At 40.7% G+C, this 25921-nt stretch overlaps 1 protein-coding gene across 2 annotated transcripts; it reads left to right on the top strand.

The window, feature by feature from the left end:
* Positions 1-2791: 2791 nt before the first annotated feature.
* LOC113012185 (sodium/potassium/calcium exchanger 1-like) lies at positions 2792-25250 on the top strand. 2 transcript variants are annotated; one of them, XM_080302779.1, is made up of 12 exons: positions 2792-3041; positions 3664-4766; positions 6752-6919; positions 8387-8495; positions 14041-14094; positions 14682-14732; positions 15900-15977; positions 18215-18357; positions 20315-20584; positions 21126-21215; positions 22487-22653; positions 23019-25250. In XM_080302779.1, the coding sequence occupies exons 2-12, from the start codon at positions 3816-3818 to the stop codon at positions 23266-23268; spliced, it is 2331 nt and encodes a 776-aa protein (XP_080158905.1). In that variant the 5' UTR covers positions 2792-3041; positions 3664-3815; the 3' UTR covers positions 23269-25250. The 2 variants fall into 2 exon arrangements, with proteins under 2 accessions (XP_080158905.1, XP_026008205.1); XM_026152420.2 differs by lacking the exons at positions 14041-14094; positions 14682-14732; positions 15900-15977.
* The last annotated feature ends 671 nt before the right edge of the window (positions 25251-25921 follow it).

Below are 25921 nucleotides of genomic sequence, written 5' to 3' on the forward strand. Positions count from 1 at the left end.
ACGCCTCCATGCTAAAAACCAAGCCCTGGAATGGCGCAGCTACGTCTGCAGCCTGTCTGCAGCTCAGACACGAGCATTTCACTACATGTTGTACTCTGTATGATTGTGTATGTGACAAATAAAGGTTGGTTGGTTGTTTGCTTCTGTGCTTCATCTTGAGAGCACAGGATATATGCTCTCACTGAGATCATACAGAGCCAATAGGAGAAAGAAAGAAATGTTGGAAAGTGTATTTAGAGCAGTGTAAAACCCAAGCTTTTGGCTCACATAGATTACTTTTGACATATGTTGAAAATTAGTCTGTGTTTAATATGAGCATCCACCATTGACAGTATACACTCACCGGGCAGGTATACTTGTAGTGTTGGGTACATCTTGCCAGTACTAGGTTTGACACACGTTTGCTTTCAGAACTGCTTTAATTCTTTGTGGTATAGATTCAACAAGGGTCTGGAAACATTCTCAGACATTTTGGTTCATATTGACATGACAGCATCTGCTGGCTGCACGTCCATCTTCAGTTCCACCACATCTCAAAGTTCTGTTGGACTGAGATTTGATGAGGCCACCTGAGTGCAATAAACTCACTGTCATATTCAAAAAACAGTTTGAGATTATTTCAGCGTCAGCGTGTTATCCTTCTGGAAGCAGCCATCAGAAGATGGGCACACACGCTCAACAACAAAACTCAGTAAGCCTGTGGTGTTTAATCGATGCTCATTCATGCCTACCATCTGTATGTCCCAGCAGAAATTGAGACTCATCACACCAGGAAACAATTTTCCAGTCTCCTGTTGTCTAATTTTGGTGAGCTTGTGGCAATTATTGCCTCCGTTTTCTGTTCTTAGCTGGCAGCAGTGGCACCCAGTGTGGCCTTTTGTTGCTTCAAGGTTCGCTGTTTTGTTTCTTCAGAGCTGCTCCTCTGCAAACATCATAATGAATGGTTATTTTATTCGTCATTGCCTATCAGCAAACAGCAACACAGTCCTTCTCCCCTGAACCCTACAAGGCATTTTCACCCAGAGAACTGCCCACTCAATTTTTTCCCATTTTTTGGACCATTCACTGTAAACTCTAGAGGTGGTTGTGTTCCCAGCAGATCAGCAATTTCTGAAATGCTCAGACCAGTCTGTCTGGTGTCAATAACCATGCCATGTTCAGAGTCACTGAAATCTCCTTTCTTCCCCATTCTGATTCTGACTTGACTGACCCAAATGCAATGAGTTGCTGCTATGTGATTTTCTGGTGACATCTGTGTGTTAACGAGGAGCTGAACAAAAAGACAGAACAAAGTAATTGGTGTAATTTGTTAAAGTAACAAATCACATCAGCAGACTCAGTAACAAAACCATGATGTTAAGATTATGAAAATTTATTCCAACTAAGTTTAATTAAATGTTGTTTTAAAAAAAAAAGTTTTTTCATGTCTGTCAGTGTACAACATCACATAGTTTCTCTGTGTTTATACACCACTCTGCATTTAATCTTTGGTTCTTATTCATCTCTGGGTCTCTTGCACAGTGTGTCTTTTGTCCTCTATACTCTATATCTTAAATTGGTTGCAGCAAATGGCCTGGTTATGCTGAAGGTTTCTTGATGTTAATGAGAGTTTTTCCTTCCCACTGTTGCCAACTGGATGCTCATAGGGGGTATTCTCTATATTATTGTAGGGTCTTTAACTTACAGTATAAAGCACCTTGAAGCAATTGTTGTGATTTGGTGCTATATAAACAATCTTCAATTTCTATTTACTTGTCCCATAAGATTAAGAAAAAAATAGCTTAAAAATTATTTCCAAACAACCTTTTGTTCCCTGAACAAATTTTCTGTTTTTTCTGAAGATCGTCCCAAACTGGACCACCTTCAGCTTCCCCCTGCCTCCTGCTCCTGGATCAAAAGTGTCCTCACTATCCGGCCCCAATCACTCAAACTCAGCCTCTGCAAAAAAGATTTAAAGTACCTACAGTATTAACAATTTGTAGATCATGTCAGAAGTTTTTATTAGTTACAATGAGCAGAGTATCACTGTGCATACTCTGTGTTGTCACAGTTGGTCTTCAAATCACTGTCTCACTGTCCACTTGGTGTCATGTTTGCTAATCTAACAAGAAGGTGAATGACACTCATCCTTAACAACTACAATATAACGGGCCTAGAACAACTTAATATGACACAGCATGCTAAATATGTTAACTAACATCCACATGCTTTGCTAGTGGAAGCTCAGAGTATTCCAGCCATGGTACACTCATTAATTGCTCTTTGTTTTTGCTCTGCAGTTCTTCTTAATCATTTTTCGGATATGTTATAGTTGCATATATTATACTATGATCAGCTTGAAGGCTCACATTAATGCATTCCTACTAGTCCAACTGGATTAAGATGATGACGTCAGATGTATGCTTACACTTACAACAATTAAAATGAGAATGGTGAAATTATCCTTTTAAGTGCTGTTTACCCGATCTGCGCAATAGTTCGTTGATTAAAAATTAAATTAAAAAGCATTTAAGCCAGCAGAAGTTAATAATATAATCATATTAAGCTTTATTAACTTCATCTGTTTAATTATTTTGAGCGTTTATTTGCAGTGTTTCATTCCAAGCGGATATTTATGTTTAGATAACGCTTTCTTCTTTGTGAGGCAAATAAGAATTTCACGTAATAATCGGTTTCTCTATCTAAAACACCTGACCACACCCTAAGTAGGACCCAGCTTCCTGTGCAAGTCCCTGAACGCCCCATTATTCTACATCGATTCAACAGGCAGCAGAGTCTCAGGATTCGCCTCAAAACTACACCTGCTAGCCCAGCAGCAGTTTGAATGTTGGCGTATTGATACAGCCTCATGTGTGAGAGGGAAGGTGAAAGGTGTTTGGCTGCTTATCCTCTTAGTAGCATTATGCTGAGCCTCGTACAAGCCCTGCCATGCGGTGCGCCCTTGTAGTTCCCCAAAAACCGGAGTCAGCATCTCTGCGTCCGTTGCGCACAGCTGGAGGAGCAGTCCGCAGCGGCGCGGGGCCGAGCAGCCGGCCGCACAGGTAAGATCCGCGTCCTTGCTCTCTTCACACCGCTGCTTTCTGCGATTTATGCTCTTTTTGCTGATAGAGTGTAGATTAATGATGTACACCGACCTTGCATTATAATCCGGGCTGTCCTCAATTAAACCCCAACGCGCGTCTTTCACTCGCAGATTTCATGTTTTGTTTTTTGTTTTGTTTTTTTAAAAAACATGTTGACGTTAATGCACATCTGGCAGTATAAATTATTAGTATTATTTCATTTACAGCACGCGCGGATTTCATCACGCTAATTTCTGTGCGCTCTTTAAGCCACAATCAGCAGGAATCTCAGTATTTACTGATTTTATTTAGACGGATCTCCTGTTTTTTCTCGCCGCTTTAACATGTTTGACGTGTTTTCAATAGACTCCTATTATGTGAGAAGCTAAAGCCTGAGTGATTATGTAGCCATAGTAACAGGTGGCTGTCTGCATCCTCTATCACCCTCAAATACACACATAGATACACGCGCGCGCGCGCGCACACACACACAAACACACTTTTCCTTAGTATATCTGCAAGTATGCAAGCAGAGGGGACATTATAAATACACACGTGTTCATGATGTGATTTTAAGCTGTAGGTATTTTCTGGTTTTCAGTCCTTCCACAGGTCAAAGCTGAAGATGAAACACACTTTGTGCGTACATGTGCTTTTTTGTCTGCTGTTGGCTTCTTCACACCACATAAGAGCGCAGGCATGACTAAGGATTAGCAATGCATCTGACATAACTTCCTGTTTGGAGTCGAGACAATGAACGTATACTTGCCTCAGAGGAGGAGACTAAGGTGCAGCCGCATCCTCTTCTTTATCTCAGGTGTGCTGCTGTGTTTCGTCTACACCTTGACTTTGAAGGCCAGGCTGTCACAGCCACTAGCCTCCGCCCAGACGGATGATGGAGCGGAGGTGGGTAGCGATGAACATGTGGAGGTCAGCATCCAGGAGTTGATAGCGTCTAATGAGACTGAGGAAACTAAAGCTACCCTGGTGAAAGTCGTCAACAGGACGGATATCGAACAGTGTATCTATGTAGATCCCCAGCCTCCCAAACCGCCACCAACTCCACCGCCACTGACCACCGCAACTCCACACTACCCCCCAACCCAGCCACCTCACAGGAAGGGTGACTACCCAGAGGACTTGTTCTCGATAGAGCAGCGTCAACAGGGCTGGGTGGCCCTGCACATTGTAGGGATGGTTTACATGTTTGTCGCCCTGGCCATCGTCTGCGATGAGTTCTTCGTCCCTGCGCTGGAAGTCATCACCAACAAGCTGGAGATCTCAGATGATGTGGCTGGGGCCACATTCATGGCAGCGGGAGGCTCTGCCCCTGAGCTCTTCACCTCCCTGATTGGGGTCTTCATCTCCCACAGCAACGTGGGTATCGGCACCATTGTGGGCTCAGCCGTCTTCAACATTCTCTTTGTGATCGGCATGTGTGCCATCTTCTCTCGGGAGATGCTGCACCTGACCTGGTGGCCTCTGTTCAGGGACGTGAATTTCTACATCCTGGACCTCATCATGCTTATCATCTTCTTCCTGGATAACATGATCCTGTGGTGGGAGAGCATCCTGCTGGTGCTGGGCTACATCAGCTATGTGAGCTTCATGAAATTCAACAGTCAGATCGAGCAGGCGGTCAAGACCCAGCTTAACAAACACATGAGCATCGTTAAGGTGTGGACCACAGAGGAGCCAGAGAAGGTCAGTAAAGGTCCCTTTTTTAAAACAGGTGTTCAATGGCTACAGTTTGCCCTTTTTTCTGTCTTTCTTTTAATTTCTTGGTCTGATTGATGAATTGTGTCTTGCCTAGAGGTGAAATCATTAATTCCTGAGCTAAAATAATTAATTAGTTGAATAGTTCATTAACAGATGATAATTACACAGTACATTGGTTGGAAATCATTTTTAATACAGAAAAGGCAGTGTGCGTGTGTGTGCTGCTTGGACTAGCTTACCTGCCATCAGGCTTCCAGGCTTTCTTGGTCACTTTGGTTTTTTGCTCTTTAAATTTAGACAAATGAACACTTGCTGTGACACTTTTATTGCACTTTCGGTCAAATTATATTCAACATGAGCAACTTGAGCATCTTCTTTTGTTCATGGCTTCACGCTCACTGTGAGGAGAGATGGGGGTTGAAAGCATGAAAGAAAGTAACATCCATAAATAACTGCACATTTCTACAAAGACTCACAATTCACTGAAATGAAACATGAAATTAGGTAAAATAAATAGAAGAAAGAAAAAAAAGATTAAAGGTTTGCCTTCAGACAGGCTTATGGAGTCAGTCACTGTGCAGAGGTACATTGCTACACTGGGTTTGGCTCTTTCATGAGATTTGTTGACATTAGGAGAGAGAATGAAGCGTTAACAGGTGTTAGAGTTATTTTTGCTTCAGCAATAAGAGAACAAAATAATTTCTTTTATTCATCACGCATTTATCAAACATAAAAGGATGGATGCAGCCAAAACAGATGTTTCTCTAAGCAGTTGTTACCAGAGATACTATCTATCCATTTATTTTCAGTATACACAGTATATTTTCTATCCTTTCATCTCCGCACAGTTGGGACTGCCGCCTGCTCGGACACACTGAAAGAGAGACAGTGATTTGTGGTTCTGAGCAGGTGAAAGACTGTATTTGTGTAAAATCCTTTGATGGTACTGAACAGAGAGGACTCCAGGTGTCATAGATGGGGCGTCACAGGGTGGAGTGATGCAAGTGTCAGTCTTTCTGTCAAAGCCCTGAAATACCACTATATAGAGACATCATTTCATTTACAATTTAAAAACAAAGGAATAAAAGGTTCATTTCCTGCAGGCTGAACAGCTCTCTGCTCCGCTGCTGCTGGGAGAGATCAGCAAATGTCTGAGGCCGTAATCAACATGCAGAACTGCATTACAATATCTCAAGGGCCCGCAGCAGATTCGCCAATTAGCCTGAAGAATGTCTGCAATCAGCATGTGCTTCAGTATTAACACCAAGTGCAGTGAGATGCGTTGCCACATTGCTGGGTCAGAATTGCTGAAATTCAAAACCTCTTCACAGATTTCAGTACATGGTGTTCACATTTATATACATGCTCAACCATCATTTCTTTTTGTTCTTTTCATCAATAGAACACATTAATATCACCTGTTGCATACACAAACACATATATACATAGATTTGGGAGCTCAGTTTAGGAGCATTCATCGTGGAAGCTGTGTATCAGTAGGAATAATGCAGTTGTTGAAACTGGAGATTTAAAAAGGATCAGCCTCAAGGCTTAAGGGTTGTGACTTACTCTTCTGCTGATGGTGAAAAACTCATGCTGGCTGGACTTTTAACTAGATTAGGGGCTTACTACTGTCTTTTGTAAAGGATTAACCTGGAATTCTTGACCTGTCTCAAGACTACAGCTGGAACCATGTCAATTCATCACTTTGCATGTCTACTCCTATGACTGAGTTTAGACTGAGTTTCTACAGTACATTACAATACAATACAATGTTATTTATATAGCACATTTAAAAACCAGAGGTATGTCAAAGTGCTTCACAGAACCAATTAAGAGCAATAACACATGCAAATACAGACCAATCAAATTGCCAAAGCAATCTCCGCTGTTCATATGCTTGAATGTATACGTGTGAGGTAACTCGAACTACTGGTAACCTGAACTGCTGTTAAACTGCCTCACTATAGGAAAGTGAAGCACCACCACCTCCACCACCTGCTGCTGCTGCTCCAGCTGCTCCAGTTGCTGCGCCAAAAGTTGAAGAAAAATCCAAACCAGAACCTGTACAACCTCCAAGCAGCCCTCAAAGCAGCAAACTGCTGCCAGACTCACAAGATGACAAGACAAGACTCAAGGTTTGAAAAACAAACCTTTTGTTGGTTTAGACCATATGAAGGATTAACAAAGCCCCAGCTCTGAAAAATTAAATACAGTGAAATACTTAAATCTAGTCTTTCTATTGGCCAGTAGAGGGTGAACTCCCCAGTTGCAAAAAAGGATGTCCAGTTATATAGATGTCTGGCAAAACAACTCTAATGATCACTTTTTAAAGGACATCAGTAAGCACTTAAATGTTGAGTTTATGGTGTCAGTCATTATTTTCAGTTCTTACTGAATATAAAATGATGTTCAATTTGTAAATTATGGTTTAAATTACAGTCCAAAAAGATGACAAAACAGACTAGCTTGTTAGTGACCCCATGCTGTGAAAAAAAAGTCAATACCACATAAGCATGCAGTGTTCCTTGGCCACTCCATCACTTCAATCTGGCCTGGAAACACTAATATGGTAATGGGACAACTGGGTGATGCCACAATGGCCCTTAAAGCTTTTATATAAAGCTTATGTTATTTGTTGGCTAAATCTCCAGTTAAACTGCAGTGTGACTTCCTTAATTTCAAAGCAAAAATTAATATTTACTTTCAGATGAATTAATGGAGGGATGCATCAGCTCATAATGGAATAAGATCGTAAAGGATCAGCAGATATTTTATCTACACAAGGAGTGTAAGGCTCTTCCTGTTGTAGCTGTTGTAGTAGCATTTAAGTGTTAGATTTACTTTTAAAATCTGTAGGTTTGGTTTATTTTATATGTATATGTATTGTTAGCATACACACAAACTCTGATATAATAGCATAAGTTCTTTAATAATTAATAACCTAGTGAACTTGTTACTTGAATTTACACAAATTAAAATTATCAGACTTACTTGGCCTGGCTTGCTACTATGGTAAGCTAGTTAGCTGGACATGCTAATGTTAGCATCTTGCGTTAAAGCAGAGAAACATGTTGGTTAATCTGTTCCTCACACTTTCATTGACTGTTTTTGGTCCTTCTCTCCCTTTTGTTTTTATTGTCCAATTCTTAAAGGTGTTTATCACAAGGCAAGATAGTGACATTGGCAAAACAGCCTGTACATATTGTTACCTTTATTATTGTTTTCAGCAATAAAACTCTAGAGTGAGATGACAGTGTTAGCCTGTAACATTTGACAATAATTGTTACCCATTTCATGCCAGCCATTTTGGCATGTCAGTGTAGGGTACGCTCAGGTGTCATTTACAGTCCTGTTGTATTTAATGTTTTAAACCCATTCCATTTATGTGTAGTACCAGGACCCTGGTTCCTCTAACTGGATCATAGCCATAGTTGACGTTATTAATTATACCTGTTTTTCTCCTTGCAATACCTTGTCAAAATGGCTGCTCTAACAAAAGCAAAACACCTTTTTGATTCTCACTGGTCTGCACTGGTTAGTATTATTAAAGGTTCCCTAAGGTTAAATGCTTTAGTTCTGACTAGGTGCCTGTTGTCCTGTAGGTGCGTCCAGCCCTGCAGCGAGGAGGCAGCTCAGCCTCCCTACACAACACCTCGCTTCGGAGCACCATCTTCCAGCTGATGATTCACACATTGGACCCTCTGGGAGAAGGTAACCAATGTTTTCTCGGGTGATAATATCACGTCTGCAGCAAAATTAGAAATTAAAAATGCACAGTGCTCATTAAAAACTGGTTCAACATACATATTTGGGTCAACAACCAAATATGTATGTGTAAATGTCAAAGTTCTAACCTCATTATTTAGCTACAATTTGATCCTTAATTTTAAAGGACTTTCTGTGATGAAGTATTTTACCATTTTAACATAAGTAAACAAGATGCAAGATGTTGGAGACGGTTGATCTGATATCCTCGTGTTGGTGTTGTTCCCAGATCATCATACTAAATGTTGTTTCAGGATCAACATTGCAAGTGACCAATCAGAATGTTGTGACATCATACCTTTGCGACTTCGGGAAAAACCGGCGTAAAACAAAAAACTGTACTTAAGCTGCGTGAAACCGCCTCTGTCCGCCGATCAACGGACCCTGACCCTAACCCTAACCGTAACCCTTTAATAAACAGTAAGCAGAATTGATATTGTCCTTGCAACATTGGAATTTCATAAATGCACGAATGGCTTGGCGCGCAAAGGAATAACGTCACATCAATGTGATTGGTCACTTGCAATGTTGAACCTGGAACAACATTTTCATGATGGTCTGGGAACAACACCAACACGAGGATATCAGATCATCCGTTGGAGACAGCAGGACCTCACTAATGATTACTTTCATTATCAGTTCCCTAATAAATTTGTCTGTAATTAGATTTAATATTTTTTCTTACTTCTGTACCTGATGCTGCATCTTCCATTCAGGAGAAGTTAAATTAATTAACAAATAGTTAAATCTGCTTACAGCTTCTTTACAGTTTTCTTGACATTTATTAAAGGCCTATAAGCTTCTTATAAATGCTTAGAAGGCTTAAATAAATCATTATCATGCATAAGAAAAAAAAGCTGTAATTAATGAAGGAAATGAAGGAAAGTGGTGCTTAATGACCAAAGCAAAGTCTTCTCACACTCGCTCATGGACTGTAATTAAAAATAATAAATAAAAAACCAAGTGAAATCCTGTTGATCGATTAAATGTTCCAGCTTGTTGCAAAGTTGCCAGTGACTCAGCTGTATCCCTCCTGTCCCTTTCTCTGAGTCAGTGTCGCGTGATGAACCGCAACGACCTTCAGTCTGTCCTCGAACTCACCGGTGTGCTGTTCCCTAACTCAAAGCACTGAGCCACTGTTGATCCTTAATCAGCTTTTCAATACAGGGTAATAAAAGCTGGATAAGAGCCAGCATGCTAGCAAGCCGAGCGCTTTATCTCTGTGGAAGCAGAGACCGGCTCCTTGCAGCTGGACTGCAGTACGCAACCCTAACCCTAAACATGAGTGATTTCCAGATAAATAGACCCGTGATTTTTTGCATACAGTTCATTTGTGGAGCAACTGGTTTCAGTGCAGCAAGTGTGCTGCAGTGTATTTCTGTATTTGTGCTGACAGCAGAAGAGAAGGCTTTGGTCCGACATAAAGGAATCTGACTTATCCGTTATTTCAGCTGATCTATTAGGTTTCATTCACTACATCAGAACAATGTGAAGTTACATCTTTCTAATTCAGAAACTTCTGCTGTATTAGGGAGTGGTGTTTAATTGATTTTTTTCATTCTTTTGTTAAATTTAAACAATATTAAGGACAGCGTTCCTGGAGGATTAAAAAGTTAAATTATAATAATTCCACAATAGTAATGCCACACAAAAAGTTACACATCAAAGAAGACGTTTTTGGACTGTCAGGTTGTAGCTAGACTTTCTTACTTTCCAGGATTTGACTTGAGTTTGTGGCTTCTAATGTTCCTCACAAGGCTGTCTGTTACAGTGTGGACAATGACTGCAGGGCATCTGATTTAAAGTATTCTTGCTAACAATGTCACCAAATTTGCAATGACAGAATTGGACAATGTAAGAAAACTTGACAAGCCATGGCAGTTGCATGGATCAAACTTCAGACCCTTAATCAACCTTTATGTATACCGATTACAATTATATTAGCAGAAGAGGAAAACCCATGAATGATGTCTTCCATTTTCTTAGCATAGTACAAGCAATGTTCCCTCTAATTTTTCATGTGTCTGAGCGAACGCACAAACTCCCTGAGCGGTCCCTTGGACCACTGTGAGCAACAGCAGATGTGTGCACTGTGGTCACGCCAGCATGGAATCGATCCAAGTCACATGGTTTATTAAAATAATCAAATTACAGCATTTACATTTATGTTAGACTACTTTTAATTAACTGCTTTAGCCCACTTACAATGAAAATGTAAAAAAATCTTGTTCATGACCTGTGTAGTATGTTAACACTATTGGAAGTAAAAAAATAACTTGAACTCCAATTCTGAAAAAACAACTTTCTTCTTTCTTTTTTTTTTTGTAAAGCTCTGACTTGTATTATTAGTATGAGTCTGTGGTCTGGGAGAGAGTCCTGTAACTCTGTCTGCAAAATACAGTATATAATGTTGGGCAATTAATTACATAGTTACTTCTTCAAAAAAAGTAACTGAGTTATGCAAACAACAAGTTTTTTGCAGCCGTTTACCTAAAAATGCAGCCAAAGCGTTTTTTAAAATAAACATTTCAAACTATTTACAGAACAATCAGCTGTTCTGCATCAAATTTGATGCAGTAAATATAAACCACGATAGTATTCAGGAAGAAAACCAAACATTGCACATATTTTTTTATCATAATTCTGGTTTAATGTGGCCTATCAACACAATTTAAAAACTGGTATAAAGTCCACACTTTTTCCGTCAATTGTCCCGTCTGTCCTGCTCACATCTCCAATGGTTGTACACGTTGTCATTAACGTGGCTTCACTCCACATCAGCCATGCCACTTTGCTAGCTAAAACACCGTGCCAGCAGTGCGCAATTGCGCACGCGCGCAGCTTAGAGGGAACATTGAGTATAAGTACAGTATAATACTCTATATAATAATGTATATGTGTGTAAAACTGAAATAAAGTAGTGTATTGATTGATTATTAAGAATTTAATAAAATCAATGTATCTTTAGAATAGTTCAAACCAATAAAAAATGATACTTACTTTATGAATTACAAAAATAAATTGTAAAACACACACATTACATTTCCAAGTTTGCAGTCTTGCAAATTTTAGCCAATCTTTATGCGGTGTACTCAGCTGTAAAAGGAAAATGAATGTGACTCTAATTCTGACTTCTAAAATGCTCACAAGTTGCCAGTTATTTTGAGACCAGCTCAAACTGTTTTTTGATAAGCAGTTATGTGTGACAGCGTTTAACCTGAGCCTGTTACTACCATGCAGAGATATTATTTTTGTTACTATGAAACATTTACTGCACCATGAACCTGAAAACTGTCAGTCAAATTGAAATCAGAATCAGAATCAGAATCAGAAAGGGTTTTATTGCCAAATGTTGAGCAGGTTTACAACATTAGGAAATTGCTGCGGTGCTTCAGTGCAAACATACTGTCATAAATTGCGCTTAAATAGACATGAAAAAATAAAAGTAAGAATAAGAATTAAAAGTGCTACGTAGAAAGATATATGCATGAGATATACATGAGATATATACATGAGAATAAGAATTAAAAGTGCTACGTAGAAAGATATATACATGAGTGCAGGTGGTGATCAGTGCCAAAACATGGAATGATGCAGTGAACACAGCGTAGGGTCATGTGTTAGTGGTGGGAACAGTCGTACGTTTATTGTTCATGTGTCCAACAGCAGAGGGGAAGAAACTGTTCTTATGGCGAGAGGTTCTGGTGCGAATGGACCGGAGCCTCCTGCCTGAGGGGAGCAGGTCAAACAGACTGTATCCAGGGTGAGAAGGGTCAGCTGAGATCCGAGCTGCACGCCGCAGTGTCCTGGAGGTGTACAGGTCCTGCAGAGATGGGAGTCTGCAGCCAATCACCTTCTCAGCAGAGCGCACAACACGCTGCAGTCTCTGTTTGTCCCTGATAGTGGCTCCAGCGTACCACACGGTGATGGAGGAGGTGAGGATGGACTCGATGATTGCGGTGTAGAATTGCATCATTGTCCGTGTTGGCAGGTTGAATTTCTTCAGCTGCCTCAGGAAGTACATCCTCTGCTGGGCTTTCTTGATGACGGAGGTGATGGTGGGCTCCCACTTCAGGTCCTGGGTGATGGTGGTACCCAGGAAGCGGAATGAGTCCACAGAGGTGATGGGGGTGTCAGTCAGGATGATGGGGGGGAGTGGGGCTGTGTGCTTCCTGAAGTCCACAATAATCTCCACTGTCTTCTGGGCATTCAGCACCAGGTTGTTGTGGCTGCACCAAGACACCAGACGTTCAACCTCCCTCCTGTAGGCAGACTCATCCCCGTCCGAGATGAGCCCAATAACGGTGGTGTCATCTGCAAACTTGATTAGCTTGACAGACTGGTGGGTGGAGGTGCAGCAGTTGGTGTACAGGGAGAAGAGCAGAGGAGAAAGAACACAGCCCTGAGGGGAGCCGGTGCTGATGGTCCGAGAGTCCGAGACATTCTTTCCCAGCCTCACATGCTGCTTCCTGTCCGTCAGGAAGTCAGTGATCCACCGGCAGATGGGATCAGGCACATTCATCTGGGAAAGCTTGCCTTGGAGATGGTCTGGAAGGATGGTGTTGAAGGCAGAGCTGAAGTCCACAAACAGGATCCTGGCGTAGGTTCCTGGGGAGTCCAGATGCTGCAGGATGAAGTGTAGGGCCATGTTGATGGCATCATCTACAGACCTGTTGGCTCTGTATGCAAACTGCAGGGGGTCCAGGAGGGGGGCCGTGAGGGTCTTGAGATGGGAGAGAACTAGGCGCTCAAATGACTTCATGACCACAGATGTCAGAGCCACGGGTCTGTAGTCATTTAGTCCAGTGATCCTAGGTTTCTTGGGGACAGGGATTATGGTAGAGGACTTGAAGCAGGCAGGCACATGACATGCCTGCAGTGAGGAGTTGAAAATGCCAGAAAACACTGGGGCCAGCTCGTTTGCACAGTGTCTGAGGGTGGCAGGAGACACACCGTCTGGGCCGGGAGCTTTTCGAGCATTCAGACTCTTAAACTGTTTCCTCACATCTGCTTCATGAATATGAAGAGTTGTGGTGGGAGGAGGTGGTGTGAAATCCTATTATGTGTGGGGTGAGGAGGGGGGTGTTGTAGGTGAACAGTTTGAAGGTGGTGATGGCTCTATGGAGGGGGGAGAGGTGGGGGAATTAGTGTCCAAATTGCCTCTATTGTTGGGGCCGTTGGAGGTGTGAAGGCTGCCTGATGGCTCGTCAAAACGGCAATAAAAGTCGTTAAGGGTGTTGGCCAAGAGCAAGTCATCAGTGGAGTGGGGGGTTTTAGGCTTGTAGTTTGTGATATTCCTAAAACCTTTCCACACAGAGGCCGAGTCATTCTCTGAGATCTGCTGCTGCATCTTCTCAGAGTGCTGATGTTTAGCAATGTCCACTTCTTTAGTGAACCTGTACTTGGCCTCTCTGCAGCAGTCCCTGTCTCCGCTTCTGAACGCCTTTCTCTGGCCCTGAAGTTACAACCATGTCTGTGGTTTCCATCGTAGAAGCAGTTCTTAGAGGGGCCGTTAAAACCCCTGGCCCCAGAAAAGTCAGAAGAGGTAAGAGTTACAAAAAGTTGTTGCCTGGTTTGAAGCGTTTGTTGTCTTTAATTTTTTTGTGTATTTGTTTGTGGATCAAACTTCAGATTTCCTGCTTAGTTGTGTTGCTTATCTATGTTTTGAAGTCAAACTTTCTGGAACTCATCACAGTCACTCAACATGGGCATGTTAAACTTTTGGTCCTCATCTGTTAGCCTGGCTAATACAAACCTGACATACGAGACAATTCACCGCTGAACAGAATAATGTTTAGAACAACAGTGGGGCTCAAGGCCAGGAATGGATTAGCCACTGAGTTGGAGATGACTCCAGATGACTCCGACATATCATGTCAGCAGGTCCATCTAATCCAATCTAAGTTAGGCAGATACCACAGGAAACCACAGAGGTCATATCCAGGCTTCAGCAGGTCTCAGCTGTTTTAACCAATACCTATTCACACAGACAGTATGTGCATACCAAGAATATGTGGGTGTTTTTGTGTCGCGGTTTGGAGAATGAGCTAATTTTTCACCTTTGATGTCAAAAAGAAAAAAGTAATTAAGGAGTCAGACTGATAATGTGTGTTGTGAATGTCTGCCAATCAGAAACATCTTTTAATGGTGATGTTAGAGGGGAGGGGCCAGTACAGAGGAAAGGTAAGGTGAAAAACATCATTGCTGTTGTGTTGTTTCTGCACTAGTTGTTCTTGTGGTTGTTGTTGTTGCTGTTGTGTTCAGTCTGGTCTGCTATTACAGAACACATTTTTGACCGCTATGCATGCATTGGATGGTTGCATGTTTGTGTGTCCGTCAGAAAGCTGTGAGAATCGTTGACCTTTTGGCACACTCTGGCTGTTTGTAAAGAACATGACTAATTTATCTGTAGACTAGTGTCATTGGCTGATATTATGTATTAGACAATTTGCATATTATTGATCAAGAAACTGACCTCACAGCCCATTGTTGCTGGGTTCAGTCATTATGCAAATGTACTGTTTATAAGGTAGGGGAAACCCGCAGTCAGCTGAAACTGAAGAAATCACTTGGGTGAATGAGGAAACATTTCTCCCACTGAGAAAATGAACACAAACAACTTTTTGGGGTCCAATTAATAAAAATCACATTTATTGGACGCTGCAGTGTGTATCAATAAATACATGGTTTGACAATCTTAGAATAGTTTCCAGGTTTTTCCAAGGGTAGCTGCATAGGCAAAGACTACCCTGACTAACTTCTGAAGCACACCCAGTCATTTTGGGGGGGCCTGAAATTTGACAGAAATTGCACAGTACAGAAGCTCCTGTGACTACGATGACCTGGATGACTGAGAACCTTCACAGACAGAAACAGGAGTTTCAAGGGTTACTTCTGGTAGGACTTATGAGCGCTGATGTTCCACCAGAGGGCACTCTTCAACTTCCATAACAGTATAAACCCAACAACCACATAAACCAAGCCAAGGCATGTGGAATGTAAACAATAAATTACAAACAAACAAAAAAATGTCCTTAAAGACTGGGAACATTGGAATGGTAAATAATCAGATATCTGTATTGGCCTGAAAAATCTTATCTTAGTCAGGCTCTAGAGTAGATAAAAGCTTGGTGGTGATAAACAGCTTCAAATGAGTCGTAAGTAAGGTTCACATTTTAGCATAGGTACCAGTAATTGTACCTGTTCTCACGTTTGCACTGGATTGGATTGGATCTTTACTCCTAAATGCTGGTCAGTGTGTGTTTATCAGGTCATGTTATTGTTAAAGCTGGTTGTAGAAGAACAGGCTTCACATGAGATTTGTTTGAGCAATGATTCTTTTAACTGCAGCGAAGAACAAAGTAAAGCCTATGAATGTCCCGATGACGGGCAAACTGCAGAGCAAGTCCCATCACCGCTGCAGCGAAGGTGAGTCGTTTGTGCGATGAAACGCCTTTCCTGAAAGCATACTTCCTGTGGGTGTGTTCCAGTGCCATCAGTATTTTGTTTGACTAAATGCATAGTTTTGTTACATGATTTCGAAACATAACCCGGATTTCCAACAACATCTGATTTATATGTTGAAGCGCTTGTATTTCTCTGGCCATTTTTACCTACAATCCTCTGTCATAACATTGCGTAATTTTGTATTGTAATGCAACAGTACAGAACACATATCAGTTATTTTTTGGCATCTGTCTGAGAGGTACGCTTGTGATGTGTGTTAGCCCAGTTTTGCATAAAGACTGAGATAAAAAAAAATAAAATCATATTTTAAATCACATGGGATAAAATTTAGTCTCAGTATGATGGTAAAAATCAAATATCAAAATATCTCCCTCTATAATCCATATTGTGTTTTTTGGTTTTGTTTTTATGTATTTTGTACTCCATTGTATTGAAAATGACTTTAAATATGTTTTGGCATTAGGCTCAGTTTACTTTTCCCATTTTTTGTGCTATTAGCTCAAACGGGTGAAAGAATGGATCTTTCTAAAGAGCTTACAGAATATGAGCCTGGTGTTTTAATAGGGTACCTCCACAGCAAAAACTCTCTTTGTGAAATTTCTTCCCTCCTAGATATTCCACGATCAGCTGTAAGCAATACCATCTGCTTGTCAAGTGATAAAGTATAGACCCTGCTTCCAGGTCTTTAGATGGAAACCAGCACTCTAACTTACTGCTTCTGAGTCAATTAAACCTCATAAATCATCTTTTTCAGGAATGCCTGATGTTAAACTTTATTGTAACAGCTGGGATAGCAGTGATGCTGATCATTTTTATTGAAGATAAAATCTCATTGTTGTCACAGTGCTTGTTTAGGAACCGAAGAAGAGTTTGAACCTGGAAATAGATGATGTAAAGTTACAGAGCGGGGTCATCAAGTGCATGTGTAAAAGTCACAAACACTCTGCTCATTCACTAACTTCAGAATTCCAAACCTCCTCTGGTATTAACATCAGCACAAACACTGTGCTCTGGGAGCTTCATGGCTTTGGTTACTTGAGCTGAGCAGCTCCTGTAGGAGGAGCTGTGCATGAGACAAAGAAATTGGATTAAATTTATTCTCATCTTCTAATTTAAAAAGTTAATATCAGGCTGCATAAAAGGATCCAAAGGATGTTTAATTTGTAATTAATTGTGTGAATATTCAGATGAAGAAAGTTATTATTTTAATAGTTGTACTGTTGATTAATATTGTAGTGACTTGTGCTTTGACATTTATTGTGATATTGCGAGTGCACATATGCACATGGTCTTCTATCAGTAATCAGAGACAGTTTTGGGGTTGAAGGAGGTTGTTCTTCAGACTCAGTTCATATGTTTGTGCGTCATAGTGTGGAGTAAGGAGTTGCTTGACAGTCTGAGGTGCACAGCAAAGTGGGGCTGTGAGGAACCTGGAGAGGCCTCGACAAGACCGAATCAATGAGCCCTGAGGATTAACATGCATATGAGTGTGCATGTGACTCTCTTCCCCGCCTTTAGTAGAGCATGTTTATTGCCAGACACTCCAATCACTCCCACTGCCACTTCATACTGGCCTCTAGAGCAGAATAATTTGTCAGTGTAACATTAAATTTGTGATTTATCTTCGCTAAGTGTGAAATTAGCTGCAGTTCTCTAATATTTAGATACGTTTAAAAATAAGTGTGAGCGGAAGTTTTCCAAATTCTTTAATACAGCAAACTTGCTTGGAAATTCAAATTCACCTGAATTTTTAATCACCTAACTGCAAAGTACTTTAGCTGATATAAGGTGAGGAGTCATCAGTCTGAAGTGATGGATTTAAAATGGTGACCATAACACAAACCAGCAGGGTTATTACATCATCCAAAAGTGACTCTGTTCAGTTGTGTTCAGTTAGATATGGGGAAACACTGCTGCATACAAAGAACAAACTAAAAGACATCTTTGCCCTTTCAAAATAAAATCAAAGGAAAAGTCAGAGTGGCAGGTAGACAAAGAAGACAGTGAAAAGGTCAAAGTAAAAGCATAAAGTCACTAAACATTTAAGTGAGGTTGATGTGTCCTGTTTGTAAAAAGATGCAGTGAAACTGTTTTATCTAAAATGGCTATGGGATATTTAAAATCTGCAGTGTTTGAAAAGCAGGTTAAAATTCATATTTTTATCTATATTACTCCGTGTGGTTTTCCTCTTTTTTAAGATCCAGATCAAAAGCCAAAGTCTGAGCAGCCAGCTGCTGCCGGTGCATCAGAGGGAGCAGCTACTGCTGAGCCGTCCACCTCACAGCCTCCAAAGGCAGAAGAGACAACTCAGGAAACATCTGACCAACCGGACGAATCGAAGGTACGAGAAGATTTCAGCTCACTGTGCAGTTTGCCACAGAAGTGAGGAAAGTGGAGATTTTAACAACTTTGATCCTATAGTTTTAAAAGTCGTGATAATACACGTCTCATCTTAATATGAACGCACGTGTTTCTTTAGCTGTTGTCATGTTGCCAAAAGAAACTAGTTAAGTTGTCAAGGAAACTGATGAAAACCTAGCAGCATCTGTATCCTCCATGCGAATTGCGAAGCACTGGAATGCAGTCAGATGTTAATTGCAATGTGAAGCCTGGGAAATAACAGGCGTGATGAGCATGTGAAGATGGCATTACTGTCTCCCTAGATTTGAATAGATTAGCTTCAAATTCATATTTCTGCTTCTTTATCTTTTCAACAGACCTGGAGACAGAAAGCTATGACTTTAACTATGTTTCTTACTTGATTTTGAATCTTCAGATTTTAAATTGGCCTCTAATTATTCCTGGCATAATGTATTTTGAAAATGCACCCAAGGAATATACTTAAGCACATGGTGTATTAGTAAAATTGAAGGAAAGATGGTAAGAGCGTTGGCTTCAATCTGCACATTTTCAAACTAATTTAAGAGGTTTTGGCTTGCTTCATATTTGTTTCTAGTATGTGTTCTTCTTTCCTAACATATTACATTTTGGTTATGTGGTACAGTTCAAAATAAAGCTTGAAAATGACAAGAATGTATAATCTTTAACAAACACATCAATTGAGAAATGAAGGTAACCGTTAACACCCACACAAGTTGCTTTCTGTCAGTTTAGTGTCACCTCAGTTTTCTGGCATACTGACCTCAGATCACACTTTGCATGGAGGCCTGTATATATCAGCTGCCAGCACTTTTTGAAAACCACATCGCCAAAGCCAGAAGCTGTGAACAAGGCTGTGAGGAGGTTGGATAACATGCAGTGTTGAAGAATGATGGAGGGCCTAACACAAGCACACTAGCTTATACTTTTTGTTAATTTATTGTTCATGTATACATAAAAAAATTAAAAAGGAGTGGCAGTAATGTTGCAGAATATTAACAAAGTATTATAGTAAGATATTAACAAATAACAAAGTAAGATATACTTAATCTATCCTAAAAGTTGGGAAATTACTGTGTTATAAGCAAACTAACACTACAAACTAAAAGAACCTCGCTCAGTGAAGTAAATACAATATCACAAAGCAAAATAGCTCACAAAGGTAAAAAGAAAAGACGCAAAATAAAAATAGAGCTAATTTAAATAGAAGAAAAAAGTGAAGAGCTAAGATAATAAGGGGGGCTTAATAAGTAAAGCTCTGACAATATAGGGATATGTTCCTTCTCTGTAACATGTCCAGGATTATGCTGCTGTAACTGGTGCAGTCCCTTCACATTTCTTGTTACCACTCAGAGTAACGTCTCTGTCGCCCAAAAGTACTGAAACCATGTACGGTCACAGTGGGGTCTGGAAAATGTGAGTGTGTCAATATCTTGCTGCAGCACTCCAGGATACACATCAACTGTGAGCTCACATTTGCCATGATGATCACTGGAAGAGCTCCAGAGCTGAAACCCTGTCTTATCCTCCAGGACTGTTGTGCTCAGGAGATAGATCTGTCAGTACCATCAGCTGGTGAAAGGTCTCCATTGCTCAATCTCATTAGAAAATAAACCAGTAGTAGACTGGTAGTAGAAGTAGACTCATCCAAGACTGGACGTTTCAAGACTTTCAAAACAAAAAGTCACAAGTTCATACACATAAATAACAGTGAAGTCCTCAAATAATAAAAAAAAACAGCTAATTTGTGAAATGTACCTAAAAAAATTCTCATGTAAAATCATCAATTCACCAAGACCAAAACCAGCCCTGAAATATTAAATACTAAATAATAAATCTAATGCATCTTTTATGTGGTTCCCGCTTCGTTGTGTGCAGTGAGTCAGGGGGTTTGACTCACTCTGTTCCTTCTCCTACAGGCAGCAGCAGCATCAGCAGGTGGATCAGGGGGCTCTGAGGGCAGCGCTGAGGATGAGAGTGGTGACGAAGAAAGCAGCGACTCGAGCGAGAGTGAAGATGATGGCGACAATGAAGACAAGGAGGAAGAAGAAAAGGAGGAAGAAGAGGAGGAGGAGAACCAACCATTGTCTTTAGGGTGGCCTGAAACCAGGCGCAAGCAGGCGACATATCTGTTCCTGCTGCCCATCGTGTTCCCGCTGTGGCTCACCCTGCCTGATGTCCGCAACCTGGTGAACAGCCCTCATCATCATTATCATTATGACCTATGACCTTAAAGCTTTACATACTAAAATGATGTATTTTATTATCTTTACCCATGGGATTGGAACAGAATTGGCTGAAAACTTGGCTTCTGTAAGCTGTACAAACTTGATAGTTTAAGACATATTCATGCAATATGTGATTTTGACCGTGGGCACTAACAATAATGGCCAAGGTGAAATGCTTAGCTAACCTACAGGTAATATAAAGTTTTTACTGATTTTCACATTTGGTGTTACTTTGATCTGATTTTCACCAAAATTAATTCATCTTGAGCTGTTTTTGGTATCTACCGACACACAAAACTTGAAAATATCTAGAAAACTGTGAATGCTAACAGACAGATAGAACCGACTGCAGTGAGTGAATTGTATGGATCAGATGCTATCATTTACAATGGATTACATTGGATTAATTTTTTATTTTTTGTAGTTTCAGGATCTAAGTCTCTGTTCCCAGGTGTCATAATGTTTTTGAACATGTAATGTGAATGGCTCTGGTGCTTTTCAGGCATCCAGGAGATACTTTGCCATCACCTTCATAGGCTCCATCATCTGGATTGGTGCTTTCTCCTACCTGATGGTGTGGTGGGCTCATCAGGTTGGTGGAGTCTTAACACATGTTATGTTGGTCTTTTATTCACACTGATAAGGACCCTGGCAGACTACTTTCCTACATGTCTCAGAGTAGTCGGCCCTGAGTGATGTCAATGATACTTTCAGGTGATGCTTCTGCAGTTAGTGCGGTTAGTTTAACATAAAGATAGTGAGAGCATAACATAGAGACAGTGAGACTGTCCTAGTTTTATAGAAAGTTTTGTCTTTTATTTGTCTCGTTTTACCTTGTGCAAGAAAAAAACATAATTTTGCCCAATTTCTCCTTAAAGGTCATCTCATTGTGCTTGCACCGCAGTTGAGGTCTGGGCTATGAAAGTTCTCGCTCTTCTGGACATTATAGTGGAATTTACAGCCTGATCCTCAGGCATGAATGCACAGTGCACAACCCCATGATTTTTAAAAATTGGTTTAAATTGGGAGATTATGGGCTTTTCCATAATGCTGTTTGTTCTCTGGGTTCTGGCCTCTTGAAATGGCAGCCTCAGAATAAAATTGGACAAAATGAGACTTCCAGTGAGTGTTTTTGTTTTTGTTTTTTTAAAGCAGCATTACTACAAGAGGTCCAGGGGTGCACAGAAAGACAGAGAGACTCCTCTCCCAGTGTACTTCAGACCCAGCCACACACTGAGACGAAAACTGGTTCATCCCAAAGACAAACTCCCAAACACAAACTTAACAACGTAGTGTATGCTGTACAGTATAGTGAGGAATGCTCAGACCTCTACATTGGAGAGACCAAACAATCACTTCCTACACGCATGGCACAACATAGAAGAGCCACTTCCACGGGACAAGACTCAGCAGTTCATCTCCATCTAAATGGCAAAGGTCACTCTTTCGTGGATGCCAATGTTCACATTTTGGACAGAGAAGACAGATGGTTTGAAAGAGGAGGGAAAGAAGCCATTTATGTCCACATGTCTTTAAGGAAACTTAAAGAAGTCCAGATGCTTTTCTTTCCAAGCTCCTTAGACTACGATGACCTGGATGACTGAGAACCTTCACAGACATCCTTGGAGAGAGACTATTTAGGTTTTTCTGTAATTTGAGTTTTATTTAGTCTTTGTTGGGGGAAAAATGAAGAAAAAAATGAATAATGTAGAGTAATGTTAACTAGTTAATTAGTCACCGATTTGGGCACACGGTTTAAAATTTTGGTCTCACTTTGTGGCACTTGGGCAGTTTTACCAACCAACTACAGCCAGGTTGGGGATACTCGTTCTGACACTTGTTTTTATCTTTTACTGTTTGCAGGTGGGTGAAACTGTGGGCATCTCAGAGGAGATCATGGGACTGACCATCTTAGCAGCTGGGACATCTATCCCTGACCTGATCACCAGTGTGATTGTGGCCCGGAAGGGTTTGGGTGACATGGCAGTGTCCAGCTCAGTGGGGAGTAACATCTTTGACATCACTGTAGGGTGAGTCACTCTTAATTCCATTCAGTTTTATTTACATAGCGCCAAACCACAAAAATCGCCTAAGGCGCTTTATATTGTAAGGTATTGACCCTACAATAATATGGAGAAAGCCCCCAGAATCCATTGTGTCTAGAATAAAGCATTAATTTATCCACCATTGTACCTGTACTTCAGTCAACAATTGCATCATTGTTGTAAACAAATAAGCCAATATTGTAATCACTATCAAAAAGTTACAAGAGGCTATGCTAAAATAGGCCAAAATATATTTTCTTACAAAAACAAAAAAGGAAGATGTAGCAGACGGGCTACGAAGGTGTGATGGTAAATAGCTTGATTTCTGCTTCTGTTCTGTTTGGTTTTAGTCTGCCGATCCCTTGGTTGATATACACCCTGCTCCACAACGGTGAGCCAGTTATGGTCAGCTCCAATGGCCTGTTCTGCGCCATTGTGCTGCTCTTCCTGATGCTCCTCTTTGTCATTATCTCCATCGCCGCCTGTCGGTGGAAGATGAGCCGAAAGTTGGGCCTCACCATGTTCGTACTGTACTTTGTGTTCCTCGTCCTGAGTGTTCTGCTGGAGGATCGTGTCCTCATCTGCCCTGTTTCCATCTGAGGGAAACAGCACCGTCACACAAGACTTGGTACATCCACACACGAATGATACTGTAATATAGGATCTGTTAGAGAAAAGAACTGAGCCTAATGTTAAAAGGCTGATCAGGCACACACTAGATGCTAAATTAAAGGAAAATTCTACGCTTAATGTGGTTTTACATATTTAATCTGACATTTAATGACATTTAATCAACATTTTCCAGCAGCTCCAGTCTCATAATAAAGTCTTACCCTCCACCTTTTTAACTGAGTGTCTAAGCTCTGTGAAATATATTCAACATATAGTGCAAAGAGATGTACACTCAATGAAATAAGGGCTAGGATGTTACTGTCTTTGGTATGAAATACAATGAGATATCCAACCGTGGCCTCTGTTGGCAGGAACAAAGACTGCCACTAGGCGCCTACTGCTTTAGTATGAGTAGTGGGATTAAACAGCAGGCAGGGATACATTGAAATGTTAGTAGAAGAGATTGGAAAATGTGAAGCTTAAATCATGGCTTTCAAGTTTGGAGGGTGTGTTTGGTATTGGACGTGTGGCTTGCAGGATTTGATCCATTTGTGCACATGTTCAGCCGGTAATCAGCAATCTGACTTTATTGCCCACAAAGAAGTGATTATTTCTAACATATTGTTTAATAGTTGCCAATAGGAGTCCACTGGGAGTGCACTGAAGCAAGCCCGACTACTGTGTGTCCATATTTCCAACATTTCCAACAGTTTTTTAATGAAAAACGGGAAAATGATCAGACTTAGCCGCTTAGTCTGCAGGCGCGTGATTAGAAAGCTAAGTGGTCACAACTATTTTTCTTTGTGGTTTAAAAGCAACTACCATTGCAACTATCATTTTCAAAGTTCATTACTAGCCATACTGTGCAACATGGATTTAATAAACTTAAGAGACACATTTGATTAGTGTAGATTGTACACTGGATGATGTTACCTGCCGAATCTTGGCCAAGATGAATGGCTGGTATTTCTCATGTGTGTGTTTCCATACTAGATCCTCATTTGTGCGGTCACAATATCAGCTGAGAGAAATTATCTTTAGTTTTTCTCAAGTACTGGTGTCAGCACATCATTTCATGTTGCACTCCTAACAATAGTAGGTGATAAAGGATATAACAGCAGCGGTGAGATGGCTGTCTTTGATTTCAAAACCATTACAACAGCCAACTTTGAACCTCTTTCACAGTGGGCTATAGAATCACCAGTTTGGAGCCATGACCAAATTAAGAATAGTTTTACCCCAAGAATCCTCTTCAAATGCAAAAAGTGCAACAGTTTTGTATAGTAGTGAAACACATTTACCTAACACATGAAAGATCACAGGTCAAGACCAGGAGAAGACACAAATCCTGAAGTCCAACACACAGATCCATCTGCTGTAGCGACCTGCTGTGAATGAGGGAGTAGCTGGAAGAAGCATAATTAAAAACTTCTTATCGCGGGAGCAATGACTGTAAAATATCAATACAGCTAATGCACACAAGACGAGAGATGTCAGAATAAATCAGGAAATAACTAACGCTAAGACCAGGACTAAGATATATAAGATTGAAATAAGATTTCCCGTGTTGTGGCGTTAACGTCATTTCAACGAGATTAACGCTGACAGCACTAGTGGAAACACAACGAATATGACTGCACATTTACTCCGACATCATCCTAGTGCAAAGACAAGTGGAAGCAGATAAAAACAACAAGCACGCATGCTTCAAACTTTACCCGAGTCATTTAGACAGCCGTTAGCACATGATTCTCCTTATGGGGACCTGATATGTTTAATATGCTGCTGAGAATACAGCCCAGAAGAAGCGTATAGTATAGCTTTTATTTCGGAAAGAGCCATTTCTCTGTAATAAACTCTCTTTTCCAAAGATGAGTGATTTCTCAATCAGATATATTTATTTTTTTTATTACTTTGTTGTTTCAGCAACATTAAATTTCAAAACTGTACGTTTGAGTTAAAATATATATTTAAATGACAAATTAAAAAGGCATGAACATTTTTTTTGTATCAAAAAAATATCGAACCGTGACACCAAAGTATTGAACCGAACTGTGAATTTTGTGTATCGTTGCACCCCTAATATATATATATACTGTACTATATATATATATATATAGATATACACTCAACAAAAATATAAACGCAACACCTTTGTTTCTGCTCCCATTCCCCATGGGATGGACGTAGAGACCTAAAATTCATTCCAGATACACAATATAACCATCCCTCCCAAACAGCGGTCACAAATCAGTCCAAATGTGTGGTAGTGGGCACATCTGCCATATTGAGATAATCCATCCCACCTCACAGGTGTGCCACATCAGGATGCTGATCTGACATCATGAGTAGTGCACAGGTGTACCTCAGACTGCCCACAACAAAAGGCCACCCTGGAATGTGCAGTTTTGTCTCACAGCAAAATGCCACAGATGCCACAAGCAATGAGGGAGCGTGCAATTGGCATGCTGACAGCAGGAATGTCAACCAGATCTGTCGCCCGTGCATTGAATGTTCATTTCTCAACCATAAGCCGTCTCCACAGGCGTTTCAGAGAATATGGCAGCACATCCAACCGGCCTCACAACCGCAGACCTCGTGTAACCACACCAGCCCAGGACCTCCACATCCAGCAGGTTCA

The sequence above is a fragment of the Astatotilapia calliptera genome, chromosome 1 (genome assembly GCF_964374335.1).
Source record: "Astatotilapia calliptera chromosome 1, fAstCal68.1, whole genome shotgun sequence".
NCBI lineage: Eukaryota > Metazoa > Chordata > Actinopteri > Cichliformes > Cichlidae > Astatotilapia > Astatotilapia calliptera.